Raw genomic sequence first — 12982 nt, 5'->3', positions numbered from 1 at the left:
TATAATTGGCACCTGTTCATTGCTACTAATGAACTTACGAAATGGAAAATTTTCTATGGAAAAATAAAGCAGTGGAAAGTTTTCTGTCCCACATCTCTACCGAGTGTTAAAACCTTTTTGTTCCAAGGAGCATTAAAGGATTAGCTTTATTAAACTGTGTGTTTGCTTCATTGGCTTACCCTGGGTTGTGTCCCCCCCACCCCGCCCTGCTTTTTATTATTATTATTTATTGGTTCATTGTACTTTTTTTTGCTGTTTTCCTCTGCTTTTAATGTTGAAAGATTCAGAATAAAAATGTTGTAAAATAAAAATATGCCTGGAGAAGATGTAGCCAGCTTTTCATTTAGGGGAAATCTCCCTAGTGGCTGAGAATATTGTACAATCATGCCAGCCTTAATAGTGGTAGGAAACTATATTATTAAAGTGATCAGGGTGTCTTGGGCAAGTGACTGTGGGCATTGTTGTTGTTGTTTAGTTGTTTAGTCGTGTCCGACTCTTCGTGACCCCATGGACCAGAGCACGCCAGGCACTCCTGTCTTCCCCTGCCTCCTGCAGTTTGGTCAAACTCATGCTGGTCGCTTCGAGAACACTCTCCAACCATTTCGTCCTCTGTCGTCCCCTTCTCCTTGTGCCCTCCATCTTTCCCAACATCAGGGTCTTTTCCAGGGAGTCTTCTCTTCTCATGAGGTGGCCAAAGTATTGGAACCTCAGCTTCAGGATCTGTCCTTCCAGTGATGCTAGTGCTGCCAGAGTAGTTCTTGCCCATTATTGGAAGTAGAGCTCGTGACACCTCGCCCAACACCATTCAACCATTCCAATATGATGGAGCTGGCAACGTATTGCGAAGCACAGCCATCAAAACTCCAGGAGGCGATAGAGCTGCGAGTCCTCTGGTGGCTGGATGCCTGCCTTCCCTTCTGGCTACCTTTCCCCTCTGATGGCACAACAGTCCCACTTCCAGCCTCGGTGCCTCCCCGTAACTGTGGAGTCTCTGCTTAAGGCAGGAATCGTGGCTGGGTAGCTCCTTCCTTCTCCCTCTCTCTGTCTAGGGAGGAGTAGAAGGAGCTCATGATAAGGTCTAACAACAAAATTTACAGGAATACAATCCAGTTAATAGCAAAAAGCCAATGCATCTTCAAAACTATCTTGACGCCAGCAACAGCCTCACCCCGGTGGCCTGTAAGTTTCTTGGACAGCAGAAGCCGCCTTTGCAGCTGGAGTCAGTCCAAATCCTACCCTCCCGGGCCAGACGAAACAGGGGGCAGGTCTGTTAGGACTCACTGCCAATTGATGGGTCCCTTGTGTCACCTGACAACTTGTGAGTCTGTAAGCTGTAGGTGCCTTGGGTAGAAGCCCAGTGGCTCTGTCTTCTGGCGAGGTGACGCAGACAGTGAGGTTGTCTGGAACTGGGTGCCCGAGTCTTAAATTTGAGGCCTGGGCTGCAGTAGCAGGTGGAAAAACAGTGCAGCTCAGGAATATAGTAATGTAGGAAGTTGCCTTATACTGAATCAGACCACTGGTCCATCTAGATTAGTGCCCCCCCCCAAAAAATTATATTTTATTAAGTTTCAATATTTTAAACATATACAGTCAAAACACAGTTTCGTCTTTTTCTCATTTTTGTTGACTTCACACTCCTTTTTCTATGGAGCTGTTGTTTTTCCCCTTCTGCTGCACCCTATCTTCTATCTATCCAATCATAACCATGACAGTCTAGCTTAGTATTGTCCACACTGACTGGCAGCCACTCTCTAGAGTTGCAGGCAAGGTTCTCTCCAAGTCCTGCTTGGAGATGCAGGGCTTTAGCCAGATGTTCCACCACTGAGCTTGTGGCCCTGAGCTACGCCATAGTAGTTCACCTGCAGTTCTAGCATCACGCCACTCCCCTCCCTTTTTGGATAGTGGCTTGGAAAATGCTCCTTCCTTTCAATTCAGAGCATTTTTCTTTCTCCGCAGAAGAAAGTCTGGCTTTTCAGAAGTGGGATTGCTATTCAAAGAGCAGTAAACCTTTTGGGCTTCAGAAACAATGGGCTTTTTGTATTATATTTTGACAGATGTCTAAAGGCAGGCCAGTGTGTAAGCCCAGCCAATAAGAGATGGGCCAGGAGATAAAGAGCGGCTGCACACTAGTGTATTTTCCTTCTTGCTCTCCCAGCCCCTGTGGGCAGGTTCTTGTTTGGAAACGTACAGTATGCTTCTGTCTGAACGCAAAAGAGAGGCTTCTTTAAAATCCCTGCAAAACAGCCACCTGCTCATAAGAACGTAAGTGGAGCAGCCCTGTAGTTCGTTCAGGCCAGAGAGGCTCATTCAGTCCAGGTTCCTTCTATCACAATGGCTATGGGGGTGCCTCTTCTGGGAAGCCCACTTACATATTGCACATGGGTGCAATAGTCCAATCTCACTTATTGTACCTGAGGTCAATAGTCCCATCTCACTTGTGAACCCCGGCGACTGGTATCCAAAGTTTTTCTGCAATATAACAAAGCTTGGCTTAGTTTTTATTTCTTAAAAAATGCTTTTTGGGGGCCCTAATGCCACACTGGGGGACCCGGGTGGTGCTGTGGGTTAAACCACAGAGCCTAGGACTTGCCGATCAGAAGGTCGGCAGTTCGAATCCCCGCAATGACGGGGTGAGTTCCCGTTTCTCGGTCCCTGCTCCTGCCAACCTAGCAGTTCGAAAGCATGTCAAAAGTGCAAGTAGATAAATAGGCACCGCTCCGTCGGGAAGGTAAACGGCGTTTCCGTGCGCTGCTTTGGTTCACCAGAAGCGGCTTAGTCATGCTGGCCACATGACCCGGAAGCTGTCTGTGGACAAACGTCAGCTCCCTCGGCCAATAAAGCGAGATGAGCGCCGCAACCCCAGATTCGGCCACGACTGGACCTAATGGTCAGGGGTCCCTTTACCTTTAATGCCACATTCCCTCTTGAGCAGCTGTCTGGGGGGTGGTGTCATGCTAACGGTGTATTAGGGTGACACTTAACTGTTGTATACTAGGCTACATTCCAGCAGAATTCAGCCTCTGAGCTTGAGGTTCCCCAGCCATGATTTATGTCTCCCCCCAAAAACCCTGCGTAGAAGCTGAAGCCAGCAATGGGTACTCCTAGCTTGGAAAAGAAAACATAAACCCCATTTGAAATAGGAAGAACCCAATTTTTTAAAAGTACCAATCATACACGAACGCTGGCAGTCTTATATCCCATTTCATACATAACCGCAAGTGTTGTCTGTCCGTTTCCAGCCAATGGCTCTGAATGCTAGCCAGTGGTATCCCGTGAACAATGAAAGAGGAAAATCCCAAGCACCCCCTCCCTCGCCCCTCCATTAGTACTAAGCTGCTGGGCTCTTGGCCGCCCAGCCCTTCTTTGACATCAGAGTAGCTAAGCCAATGAGGTCAAGGGTGCTAGGGCAGCGAAGAATACACAGGTCACGAGACACATAGGGTCAATGTGGGAGGTTTGATGACCTGGCTTATGGTCTGTGGACAAGCTTATTAAAAACCTGAATATGCCAGTTAGGAACTGAAGATGAAAGCTTGTCGTTGCCTTCCTATTTGCTAAAGAAAATAAGTGCAGTTCAAAAGGTTTGCTGCTCTGCTTAATGCAGATATCAAACGTTGCATTTGAATTTGTGTCACGCACGCTCAAATCCTTTTGTGATTGCCTTTTTGTGAACAATTGTCTCGCAACCAGGATAAACTAGAAAATTAAATACATCTATATGTATAAATGGTGCTTTTTTTCTAAAAAAAATAATGTTTAGGGGCACTCTCATTTTCCTACTCATATTGAAATACTGCCCCTCAATGAGGCCAAACTTAGATTCACAAAATGTTTAGGGGTATGCGTACCCCTGCACCCCCCCGAAAAAAGCACTGTGTATAATTATGCATGAGGTATGTTGTTACTTAAATCTTTTCAAATTTCGGGGTGCGGGGGAATAGTAGCAGAAATTAAGATTTCTGATGATAGAAACGGAGTCTTAATTTTAAGGTGGGAATATATTTTTAGAAAACATTGTCCTTGAATAAAATTAATGCTTTGTTATGACTGCTGTTTAATATGAAGCTTTGCTTCTTTTCTTCACCCCTCTCTTCCCCACTGCTAATTCATAAAATGTTGATCTAGTGTTCAACCTGACCAACAACATTGATGTAGAAAATACAAGAAAGAAGATGGAGATGTATCAGAAGGAAAACAAGGAAGTCATTCAGAAAAATAAGATCAAACTGGTAAGTTGCCTAGGGTTGGCTTTTGTTTTGTTTTGTTTACAGTTCTTTGGATTATTTGCCAAAAGAAAGAAACAATGGCGGTTTTTTTTTAAAAAAAATACCTGGTTCTGTCCAGTATACAAAATAGTAGGCTTGCTAGAGCAAAAAAGCCTTGGTCCGCTATAGACTGTCTTCTGAATGGGTAAAGTAGTGGCTTAAATAAAGCAAGCTAAGTTTGAACAAATTTAAGGCATGTTCTTTGGGCTGGAGAACAAAAACAAAAATTATATTTTATATCATTTTATATGTAGCATTCTGAGTCTGTCTTGTAATTAGAGCAAATACACAGGAAAGCTGTGCTGACACCCATATTCAGAACGAGTAAGGAGACAGGCGAGGGAGTTGTGCTTCAGTACCTGTTGCTGTTTTGCAAGTTTGAAGCTTAGCCCGCATATCATTCTAAACATACTGAGGAAGGAGAGAGCAATTCCCTGGCTGCTTTAGAGTATTTGAGACTCAGCTTAGTTCTGATGTATTTTGTGTGTGTACATGACCTCTGTCACTTCAGCTTGCAAGTGGGTGATGGAGGGGACCCAGCGAATTCTACTCAAAAAATAATTTTTAAAATCCCTTTACATAGAGAACTAGCATCTCAGGCTGGATTCTCCCCCTGGATATGCTAGCTTTCTATCTGGAGGAAAACTTTTTTGCTTGTTTGTGTTGAGTTGCATTCCATCATGTTACCCGCCCGGCAAGGGTGGTCTGAAGTGGCGCAGCCTAGGTGCAAGTTCACCACCTCTGGGGAATGAGCCTTTGTGATGTTCCAAAACATGGCTCAGTCAAAGGTTTGCTCTTCCCATTGCATAGCTGTCAATCGTCCCTTATTTGGCGGGAAACTCCCTTATCCCAGCGCTATGTCCCACTGCTGTCCTTTATTGATGATGTCCCTTAAATTTCCCGGGTTTCAAAGGAAGCAGCTCCTCTCCCTCCCTCCCTCCCTGCCGGCCAGGGAGGAGGGAGGCTCCAACTGTGTTGCTTGGCTGCGTTGCTCACCCAATAAGGAGTCTAAGAACGACTGGGGGGTGGAGCTTGCATGCCTTGTGAGAGCTTGCATGCCTCGTGAGAGCCAGTATGGTCAGCGGCGTAGCGTGGGTTGTCAGCACCCGGGGCAAGGCAAGTAATTTGCGCCCCCTAACCCGGGGCAAGGCAAGTAATTTGCGCCCCCTAACCCTACAAATCTATGCCTATGAATGATGGTCCCTCTCTCTCTTTCTCATATTCCAATTGATTCCCATTTCCGCTGATCGATCCCCGAAGCTCTCACCCAGCGAAATTCGTGCGTAATTACGCTTCGCCATCCCTAATTCTGCCGCTTCCACCGGGAAATCATGACGGTGCGTTTCTCCTCTCCAAACTTTCCCCGGCCCTTTGCCGGCCGGCGCAGCCCTTTTGGCTACGAGCTCCCCTCCTTCTCTGCCCGCTTCCGACCCCACCTCCCCGCCCAGCCTCCCTACCTCCTGAAAAAAGGCGCCGGCGCCGAGCAGGACACCCCCGCGGCCATCGGAGAGAGGCGGGGCCGAGGGAGGCAAGCCAATGGGCGAGGCGGGGGTAGGTGGCCACGGGGGCGGGCGCTGCCGCAGTCCTCGGGTGGGCAAGGTAGGAGCAGGCGGAGGCTGGCCGGCCGCTCTGACAATAGGGGCGGGCCGAGGGCACGACGCGGCTGGGCCCTCTGGACTCGCGCCCCCCCCAGATGTTGCGCCCGGTGCGGCCGGCACCCCTGGCACCCCCCACGCTACGCCACTGAGTATGGTGTAGTGGTTAAGAGCGGTAGACTCCTAATCTGGGGAACCGGGTTCGCGTCTCCGCTCCTCCACATGCAGCTGCTGGGTGACCTTGGGCCAGTCACACTTCTTTGAAGTCTCTCAGCCCCACTCACCTCACAGAGTGTTTGTTGTGGGGGAGGAAGGGAAAGGAGAATGTTAGCCGCTTTGAGACTCCTTAAAGGGAGTGAAAGGCGGGATATCAAATCCAAACTCTTCTTCTTCTTCTTGTGCCGATCAAATCGGCTGTGTTGCCTGGGGACTCGCCTTTGCTCAGCGCTTCCCAGCGGAGAGGTGACGGTGGTTTCCCTTGCTGCATCCCCTTTGCCGGGTTGCTGCGCTGTGGGAACCACCGCTTGAGGCTTTGTTTGGCTGTGGCTGGCCTTTCTGCCTTTGGCTCGGAGGGGCTCAGAAGTTGAACATACCTGTGCTGGGAAAATCCCTTATTTTGGCTGCTGTTCCCTTATTTTCGAGGCTTCTGGTCCCTTATTTTCAAATCTGTAAGTTGACAGCTATGCCATTGTTTTTCTGCTGTGATGGTCATTGTTGAGACACCCTTCTCTTTGGCTTCACCTCCCAAGTGCTCCCTGTTTTCTCTCTCTTAGTCTCGAGAGCAAGAGGAGCTAGAAGAGGCTTTGGAGGTTGAGCGGCAGGAAAGCGAGATCAGGCGGCTTCTTATACAAAAGGAGGAGCAAATGCAACAGATGCTGAAGAGGAAGAACAAGCAGGACCTTCTCGATAAGCTGGTAGGTGATGCAGCACCCAGCATCTCAATTACTTAATACGGAAATGGGCAGATTCCCTCTCTCTCTGTTTGTCTGACTTATTCCTATATCATGGCACCAAAGATAAATGACCCTTCTTCTAGGTTCCACTCCCAGAAAGATGATGTTCCCACACTAGGCTTCTTAGAGTGGCTGGGGAACTCAGCTAGATGGGTGGGGTATAAATAATTACATTATTATTATTATTGCCATGGTTTGTTCAGTCACTTTTTGATGGGACATCCAATAAATAATAATAAATAATAAAGTTTATATTTATATCCCACCCTCCCCAGCCGAAGCCGGGCTCAGAACGGCTAACAACGGTAAAAATAACAGTTTGCATAAAATCACAATCAATTAATTGAAATACAATTCAGAGTCAAATTAATGGCAACCATTGGGCTAGAGTTCTGTGAGGATTACCAAAGGAGGGGGTCAGACTTTGCCTTGGCCAAAGGCCTGGTGGAACAGCTCTGTCTTGCAGGCCCTGCGGAAAGATGTCAAGTCCCGCAGGGCCCTAGTCTCTTGTGACAGAGTGTTCCACCAGATCGGGGCCACAGCTGAAAAAGCCCTGGCTCTGGTTGAGGACAGCCTAACCTCCCTGTGGCCTGGGATCTCCAAGATGTTTTTATTTGAAGACCGTAAGGTCCTCCGTGGGACATACCAGGAGAGGCGGTCCCGTAGGTACGAGGGTCCTAGGCCATATAGGGCTTTAAAGGTTAAAACATGACCACCAAACTCCAATGATGATGATTCTGCGTTTTCCCTGAGGATCTGCCTTTTCGCAGACTGCAGCAACTCTGATTTTTTTCCTTCTTCCCCAGAAGAATGGGTTGCACACAGCAAAACTGCAACACGCCAGATATTGTGGGAAGTTGATTGCAATTCCTTTTGCAGCTTGCAATGGGAGAGCGGTGATTAGATTGCATTAGTAGGCACCCATCTGGCAGCGGCTCTTTTGTCAGTTTGTACACACAGTTTTTCTCGGCGTGTACATTTTGTACCCCACTCTTTCTCCCAAGGAATTCAGAGTGACACATGTCTCCTTGTGTTTTATTCCTCGCAGCAATCCTGCAATGTAGGTTAGGCAGAGTACAGAGGTCGCTCAGCAAGTCTCACCACCGATGGGGGTTTAAACCCCAGCCTTTCTGGTCCAAGTCCCATACGGTAACCAATTATCCCACACTGGCTCTGTGGGCTGGAGCAGGAGAAAGACTGGTTTATTCTGGAGACTGGCACTTTTTCTCTTTCAGCCTCTGCCACCAGAGGAGATATTCTGTCAGTGTCAGTTGTGTACAGGACTGGTCATCGGGCTGTGTCAGATCTCTTAAAAAACACACCTTGGCTACTCTATTGGCATCATGGCCCAACCTGAATTTTCATTTTGGTCACATGGTTCCTCCATAGCACCCCATAATGTTCACTTCCCCCTTCTCCTCTCCTCTGGGTCTCTTGTTACGAGCCCACCAGCTGGATTTCACTTTCTTCCTGTCTTGCACCCCCTCCTCCCCAAAAACCCAACAACACTTTTTATTGTTTTGCTTTAATAGTCCTATCCAATTGTTGATGTGTTTTTATTTCTGTTCTGCTTCCGTTCTTCCTTTGGGAAGGCTGAGCACCTGAACTCCTTATCTGACCCTGAGGGATAGCCACTGAAACGAGAAGGAGATTTAGTGTCAGGTGATTTAAGAGGTGATTTTATTGAGCGGGCGGCTATACCCAGGGAGAACCTCGCTTGGGAGCAAGGGGGCATGTGGATTTTTTTTATTTTTTGAAGGGGAGTTATTGTATTTTTAAATTATTCCTAGGCCACGGACCTAGATATTTCGGCATGCTCCCCTTCTTGGATGTTGACAGAAAAAGGAAATCCTGTGCGGCCTTTGACCTTGCAGGCAGCAGAACAGTATAATGTTTTAAAGACCTTGCAACCTGCTCAGGGTCTGGTTGCTTTCCCTCCTTCCCTTCTTCTATAGTCTCTGTCACTTCCCCTGCATTATCCAAGTGGGTATTGAGCGTATGGATGCACTTAGAGCCCAAACAGGTGGGCAAGGCAGGAACACACTACATGCCTTATGCAGAGTCAGACCATTCATCCTTTTGGCTTAGTTGTGTCTACACTGACTGGCAGCTGCTGTCCAGGTTTTCTTTTTAAACATTTTTGGAATTCATTTTCACTTTTAACATTTATCATCATACATAAATCATGATCATTTTACAAAAACGATTCTCAGAATCCTGGAACTTCCCTCCATGGTTTCCCCAGATCCTCTTTTCAAACTGCATTATATCATATTCTCCATATTTTCTTAAAACTCAGTTTTTGTCATAGTTCTGGCTTCATTGCAAGTGTTTTCACAATCCTGCCAATGTTTTCAGTTGTTTACTGTGTTCTTTCAAGTAACTTAGAAAATTTCCCCATTCTTTGTTAAACTGGTCCTTTTGATCTCTGGTTTCCCCGGTCATTTTTGCCAATTCGGCATAGTGCACCATCTTTATCTGCCATTCTTCTTTTGTAGGTTGATTGTCCTCCTTCCATCTTTGGGCAAGTAGCATCCGTGCAGCTGTTGTAGCATACATGAATAGTCTCTTCTGATCTTTAGGTATTTCTGGACAAGAATTCCTAGTAAGAAAGCTTCAGGTTTTTTTTTTGTTTTTTTTAATTTTTTACAAAGGTAACTCTCCAGGTTTTCAGGCCGGAGTCTTTCCCCAGTTCTGCTTGAAGATGCCAGAGGTTACTATGGAACTATGGTTCTGTTCACTTGGCAGGGACTTAGGAAGTTGCCTGACCACTGGTCCATCTAGTTCACCATTGCCAACACTGGCTGGCAGCAGTTTTACAGGGTTTGGGGCAGAGGATATTATTCCCAGCCCTTCCTGGAGATGCCGGGATTGAACTTGGGACCTTCTGCTTGCAAAGCAGATGCTCTTAGCCCTAAGCTGCTGCATTTTCTGCTCATCTTGTAGGAAAATATTGGGGAGGTCTAAGCAAATCTCTCTCTCCTCAAAACTGGCAGGTTTCAAGGACTGTATATGCACAGTGCTAAGTAGCCCTGGCAGCAGAGAGCAGCCTGGAAGTCTTAAGCCCACAGTTGTTTGGCCTAGGAATGCTGGCCTGGCATTTTCTTCCTCACAGCCACCCCAAAAGAGTAGAAGGAATTGGACTCAGATGGTGCAATCACATACCATATTTTTCGCTCCATAAGACACACTTTTTCCCTCTTAAAATCTAAGGGGAAATGTCTGTGCGTCTTATGGAGCGAATGTGTGGTCCCTGGGGCTGGGGGGGGGGACCCGGGCTTCCCCCGCCAGCCCCGAGAAGCTCTGTCCCTTCCCCCACCTCCCGCAAAAGCCAGGGATAGCCACTCTACCTTTAAAGAGCGCACAGCTCTTGCAGGAGGTGGGGGAAGGGACAGAGTGAGGCTCTCTCACTTCCCCCACCTCCCGCAAAAGCCCCCAAGAGCCATGCTCCCTTTAAATAGCTGCACGGAGTGTGTGTGTGGCTCTTGGGGGCTTTTCCCTGAGGAGGGAGAAAGGCAGCCCATCAGTGACGGGCTGCCCTTCTCCTTCCTCAGGGAAAAGCCTGCAAGCGCCGCACACACGCTCCACGCAGCTCATGGAGTGCTGAGCAGAGCCTGGGATGCATACAGGCTCTGCTCAGCGCTCCCTTTAAATAATATTTTTTTTCTTGAATAACCCCCCAAAAACTAGGTTCGCCTTATGGTCAGGTGCGCCTTATGGAGCGAAAAATACGGTATATTTTGAGAGCCAAATTTCAAGCAATAGCATTCTTTAAGCTAGGAATAGCCAATGTGGGCCCCTCCAGAGATTTTGGACTACAACTCCCATCATCATTGCTCTTGCTGGCTGATGGGGGTCGTAGTACAGCCACATCTCAATGGTATCGCATTGGCCACCCCCGCTTTAAGCTATGACAGCTAAAAGAATCTGGGTGGGCTAAGGGGGAAGTTGCCTCTGAGCCCAGTCTCTCTCTCTCTGGGGTTCTTTTTTTTAAAAAAGAAAGCTTAAAGGTCCCAAGAGAGGGCTTTGAAGGACAGACTTCCTCCCCCCCCCCAATGAAACGTTCACAGATGCGTCCTTGTGTGTAAAATATTTCCAAAGCAGCCTCTGGTAAAAACGTAAAGCAGACCAGGACATTCCAAAGCCTAACAACAAAGCTACTGAAATAATGCTTTTGAATGCTGTGTTATGGCAATAAGCAAAATCAAGCCAAACTCCGGGGCTGTCTGAAATCCGCAGCTGTTAAAGAAAACTGCAGCTGCGCTACTCACTACCTTCCCCTTCCTTTTGTAATGTCTGAGATAATTTTTCCCATAGCCTGGCTTCGGGAGTTTCTGCAGCCCCCCCCCCCACCAAATCATTGGTTGCAATTGACTGGACGTGAGAGCCCAAGTAAATTCAACATGATGGGAAGTAAACAACCAATGTTACCTAATGCAGAAAAGAGGAATAGATGAAAATTCAGCAGCACTGACAAACAAAATCCAAGAGAAGAGAAAATCCACACCAAATGAGCCGGTGTGGTGTAATGGTTAGATCATTGGACTAGGACCTGAGAGAGCAGGGTTCGAATCCCTACTCAGCCATGAAGTTCATGTTACGAAAAAGGAGCAATGCTGCTGAGTGCTCCAGATGGCTGGAAAGCCAAACAGGATGTTGATGTTATGGGACTGTACCGTGGGAACAAGGGACAGTCTATTGTGTGCTCTGAGCACCGGATGTTAGCTTGGAGTGTCACATGGCCCTGTGCTGGAAGTACATGGGTGGAGTATTCCCTCTCTGCTGTGGCTGCTGAGGAGTGCAGACATGTTCTTTTCTGCACTGCTGGAAAGACAGAAATAAAGGCATGTAAATACATTTCTGTCTGTCTCTCTCCCCTCCCTGGGGAATGGCAGGGGAGGAGGGATGGTGTGTCCTTCTCACGTTTGAAGAAGGATCGCCGGGATCTCGCCTTGTCTTGCCGGGAGTCGCTGACGGGGGGGAGATCAACAAGGAATCAAGCCGGGCACCTGGAGAGTGCCAAATTCCTCTGAAGATATGGCTTGATCCCAACATATGGTAGCAGAAGCTGCTGGTTATCTGATCCATGGGAGTCAGCATGAGAGGTGAGAGGTTGATGGATCGTGTGCCATCCTCTGCACCAAGGAAAGAAGATAACGTCTGCATTGCAGCCAGAAGCTGAACAGACGGCTGGACACCAAGAGGGGGTGTTTTCCAAGCATTGGAGCCGCGAAAAGGTATGCTGAATATCGGGCTAAGAGTGTGAATGCAGATTGATTTATTCTCTGGTTCACAGAAGAGCTGCGTTTGGAAAAACAGCTCTGAGAGCCTAGGCTTGCATACCAGAAATTCTTATGGCGAGATAAGGATGAAAAGTATGCACAGTTGCTAAGCAACGACGGTCAGTCGGCTTGGAAAGTTACTGACACCTGGGGCTGGCTCAGTGAGAGTGAGAGTTGTTTTGGCTTCACTTCTTTGCAAGGACAGTGAGACAGCTTGGAGATTGCCTGCCTGAGAGAGGCAGAAAAACAGCTCAAAGGAGAGCTTTTGGATTTTACTAGCTCGAGTGTGAGAGCTGAGACTTGGATTCAAAATGGATCCCAAGAAGGGGGGAGCCTTGCCTTACCCGCCTCCCCTGACTAATGACAATTATTCATCTTGGTCTGTAAAGATGAAGGCCCTGCTGCAGAATCAGAGGATTTTTGGGGTGATTGAGAACCCCATCCCTCAAGCACCAACCCGAGGTTGGGAATCACAGAATGTGAAGGCCAGGACGGCTATAATTCTGTGTGTCTCGGATGATCAACTTGTGCATATTCAGGATTTGGAATATGCGCGTGGGTTTGGGAAACGCTGCGTAGAACACATCAGAGAGATGCTGGTTCTTCAGCGTTGCTGTATTTTGAGAAGCTGACCAATCTGAGGCTTGCGCCTGATGGAGATGTTCAAGCGCACCTGACGGAAATGAAATATCTGCGCCAACAGATGGTGGAATGCAATTTCCGTCTGCAGGAGGAAGTGTTCTGCTTCATGATGATAAACAGCTTAAATCTGACTTACAAAACGGTTGCCAGTCAGCTGGGTTCCCTTCCGGCGAACGAATTGACCGCGGAGAGGGTGTCTGCCGTTGTTTTGAATGAACACGACAGGCTTGCTGCACTGGAGGTGA

General features: G+C 47.7%; 1 protein-coding gene across 1 annotated transcript in view; it reads left to right on the top strand.

Annotated features, from left to right (window-relative positions):
• Positions 1-12982, top strand: part of MNAT1 (MNAT1 component of CDK activating kinase) — a 136723-nt gene that overhangs the window by 37466 nt on the left and 86275 nt on the right. The window contains exons 4-5 of the mRNA XM_083619427.1: positions 4126-4229; positions 6634-6774. Coding sequence (XP_083475553.1) covers positions 4126-4229; positions 6634-6774 — 245 coding nt within the window. The remainder of the gene's footprint in view (positions 1-4125; positions 4230-6633; positions 6775-12982) is intronic.

The sequence above is a fragment of the Podarcis filfolensis genome, assembly GCF_964270895.1.
Source record: "Podarcis filfolensis genome assembly, chromosome: 1".
NCBI classification, from domain to species: domain Eukaryota; kingdom Metazoa; phylum Chordata; class Lepidosauria; order Squamata; family Lacertidae; genus Podarcis; species Podarcis filfolensis.
Note: the sequence above shows the minus strand (reverse complement) of the source record. Positions and strands in the feature narration are given on the sequence as shown.